We start from the raw sequence: 3,651 nt of genomic DNA, 5'->3' as shown, positions 1-3,651 counted from the left end.
AGTAGTAGTAGTAGTAGTAGTAGTAGTAGTAGTAGTAGTAGTAGTAGTAGTAGAGAGAGAGAGAGAGAGTAGAGAGAGAGAGAGAAGAGAGAGAGAGAGAGAGAAAGTGAAGACGCTGAGTGCAAAAAGTACAATCAATACGAACAGACCTATGGATAGGTTATGTTACCCTATCGCAACTGTTTATTTACCAGAAGAATTTAACTCCGTGTATTTTAAAGGCGACGAAAGTTCAATTAGTTCAGATTCTAAGATACAGCACAGCATCATCGCTACTGATTTGTTCCGATTTCTTTCATATTGTTAATACTAATTAATTGTTTATCCTGATAAAATGGAAATAGAACTGATTGAATTAAAAGATATAAAAACTGTTCCGGATATAATACATGTTTATCCGGAACGAGTAAAGTCTGAGTGTACACCACTCGTTATTGACAACGGTAATTTGCAATTGTATATTTATTCTAATTATGTTCACATACCATAAATTAACAGTATTGTTTGATTAGGGTCCTACAATTGTAGAGTTGGTTGGGCTACTGAAAAAGAACCACAATTGATATTCAAGAATCTCATAGCAAAACCAAGAAAGGAACGTGGCAAGAAAGATGGGGAACCGCAAGTAGGAAATGACATAGCAAACATTGAAGCTGTTCGATTTCAATTAAAAACTCAATTCGATCGAAATGTAGTGACACATTTTGAGGCTCAAGAACAGATACTTGATTATATATTCACACACATGGGTATAGATACAGAAGGCAGCGTAAATCATCCAATTATATTGACAGAAGCATTCCTTAATCCCAATTATTCTCGTAATTGTAAGTAAATAGTAATAATTTATTTTATTTTTAATTCTCAATAAAAACTTTTATATATAAATCCACATATTTCAGTAATGGCAGAATTATTATTTGAATGTTATAATGTACCATCAGTAGCCTATGGAATTGACTGCTTATTTTCGTATCAACATAACAATTGTCCACCTGATGGTCTAATAGTTAGCGTAGGTTATCATACAACTCATATAATACCAATACTAGATGGGAAAGCAGATGCTATGAATGCAAGAAGAATTAATGTTGGTGGATATCACATCACATCATATATGCATAAACTCCTTCAATTGAAATATCCAGTACATGTCAATGCAATAACGCTTAGTCGAGCAGAGGTATACATCATGTATTATAATAAGAGAATAAAGTAAATGAATGTAAATTTATATTTTCTATTTTTTCAACGATTATTAGATTAATGTCTTTTATAATTTCCAGGAGTTGATACATGAGCATTCGATGATTGCTTTAAGCTATCAAGAAGAATTATCCAAATGGGCAGATGTAGATTATTATGACACACATGTTTTAAGAGTACAATTACCATATATTGCACCTACTACTACTCCCGGTTTGACACTTGAGCAACAGAAAGAAAGAAAACGAGAATTAGCACGGCGATTAATGGAAATTAATGCAAGAAAGAGAGAAGAAAGAGTTGGTATTTTATGCTCTTATTTATATATTACTCTGTAACATTAAATAACGTTTAATTATGCATCTCGTATGTGCAGTTAGCAGAGGATGAAGAACAACTTAATCAATTGCTAGCAGTTCAAGATCTTCTAGAAGAAGGTGAAATAGATGAATTTGACCAGGCATTGAAATCCTATTCTCTTGCAAACGAGGCTGATTTAATAAAAATGATAAATAATCTACAAGCAAAAGTAGAAAGGACCAGACAGAAAATCGTTGCTGCTAACTCACAAGAGGAAAATATTGTGATGGAAGAAAAACCTAAAATCAAGTCAAGCCTTCAACCTAGAGATCAACAGGATTTTGATGAATGGATTGCTGGAGTTAGAAAGAAAAGGTAGTTTCTTAGTATGTTGATAATATCCAGCACACATATGCTTATCTATTAACGGATTATTATTTCTTATACCTTTATTTCTTATAGACAAGAAATATTAGACAAACGCATGGCAAAAAGACAACGAAGGCAAGACATGGCAAAACGGAGAACAGCCGCCGCACAGGAGAGAATGCGTATAATTAGTCAGTTAGCAAAAAAAGAAAAACGCGATGACGATTTTGGTATGCGAGACGAAGACTGGGATGTGTACAAAGTCATAAATAGAGTAGGATATTTTCCATTTATGTGTAATTACAAAAATTGAATTGATATCTTTTGTTACAAAATATTTTTTTGTAGGAAGGCGGCGATTCAGATTCAGAGTTAGAACAGGAGAAACTATTAGAATTGGAAGATGTGTTACGTCATCACGATCCAGAATTTGATAGTGCGGGATCTAGCGTTCCTATGGTTCCTGGAGAAACTCATCAGCTTCATGTAAGCATAGAACGTTTACGGACACCAGAATTGTTGTTTCAACCATCTATGGTTGGTTCTGTAGAAGCCGGGATTGCCGAAACAATTGAATTTGTTTTAAAACAGTATACTTCTGAAGAACAAACGCGTCTTGTGAACAATGTATTTCTTACCGGTGGATCAACAGCTTTCCCAGGGTTATTAGAAAGATTAAAACGCGAACTACGCGAAATGAGACCTTTTGGATCGAACTTTCAAGTGAATATTGCGAAAAATACCAGTTTAGATGCCTGGTATGGTGCAAGAGATTTCGGTTTGAATGGTAATTTTCCTGAGTACTTAGTCAATCGCAAGGAATACGAAGAGAAAGGTGGAGAATATTTTAAAGAACATTCAACAAGTAATACTTACACTCGATCACCCGATCCCTTGCCAATGATACAAGTACCTGTAACATCTGAGCAAGTGATCGTGGAGGATGCTATAGTTGATGTCGAAATTGAATAAAAGTAATTAACTCGAAAGTTTTAATTCGCATATATATTTAATATTGTAAATTATATAAATTTTAAATAAAAAAACATATACATGTATATGACAAATTCTAAATTACTTCTTTTGTTGTCGAGCAGATTTTATAAATATAAAGCTTATATATATAAAATAGTTCGATCATGATATATATATATGAAAACTTTTATTATTAAATGGATATTAGCAAAAAAATATGACCATTTTTTTGTTCATGGATACCTACTTTATTACACAAGTATTTCTGTTTGTTCATTTTATTACGAACAAACTACATTGTAGTCTGTTTGCTGATCACAATATACAGTTCCCAAACATCGCATTTCGCCATTCAACACAATTACGCGGGATACATTTTTACTTTTCTTATTTTTCGAGGACAATCGACATCGGCTTCTGGGCGTACTTCATGTAGCCTAAAAAATTATGAAAGTGATCCCTCACCTTAGCGATAAGATTGATTTTACAGCAACCTCAGTTACAAATCTCCGATCTCGGTCCGCAAGAGCTTAAGCTAACATCACAATATAATAATACACTGAAATCATCGAGGCCCCATAGGCAGTTACAACTAACACTACTAATTCTTGCGCAACATATCAATAAAGGAACCCATACCGCGATGTAACGCTTCAATTTTCGCGATTGCTTGAATCTAATTTGACGTAAAATAAAGAAAGAAAAGAATCTGTATCATGCGCAATGACATCACAAACTGTTAGATCACAAGTGCACAGCATCTGTTCATAGTACATATTTGATCATGTTTAAAAGAAATTC

The 3,651-nt window shown here is 33.6% G+C and overlaps 1 protein-coding gene across 1 annotated transcript; it reads left to right on the top strand.

Annotated features, from left to right (window-relative positions):
• Window positions 1-334: 334 nt before the first annotated feature.
• Window positions 335-2,847, top strand: LOC105620927 (actin-related protein 5). The gene is made up of 7 exons (XM_012202406.1): window positions 335-443; window positions 513-827; window positions 903-1,183; window positions 1,287-1,505; window positions 1,583-1,881; window positions 1,969-2,149; window positions 2,224-2,847. Exons 1-7 carry the CDS (start codon window positions 335-337, stop codon window positions 2,845-2,847), a joined length of 2,028 nt encoding a protein of 675 aa, XP_012057796.1.
• Window positions 2,848-3,651: the final 804 nt, after the last annotated feature.

The sequence above is a fragment of the Atta cephalotes genome (genome assembly GCF_000143395.1).
Source record: "Atta cephalotes unplaced genomic scaffold scaffold00002, whole genome shotgun sequence".
NCBI lineage: Eukaryota > Metazoa > Arthropoda > Insecta > Hymenoptera > Formicidae > Atta > Atta cephalotes.
The sequence above is the reverse complement of the archived record's forward strand: the minus strand, read 5'-3'. Positions and strand labels throughout refer to the sequence as shown.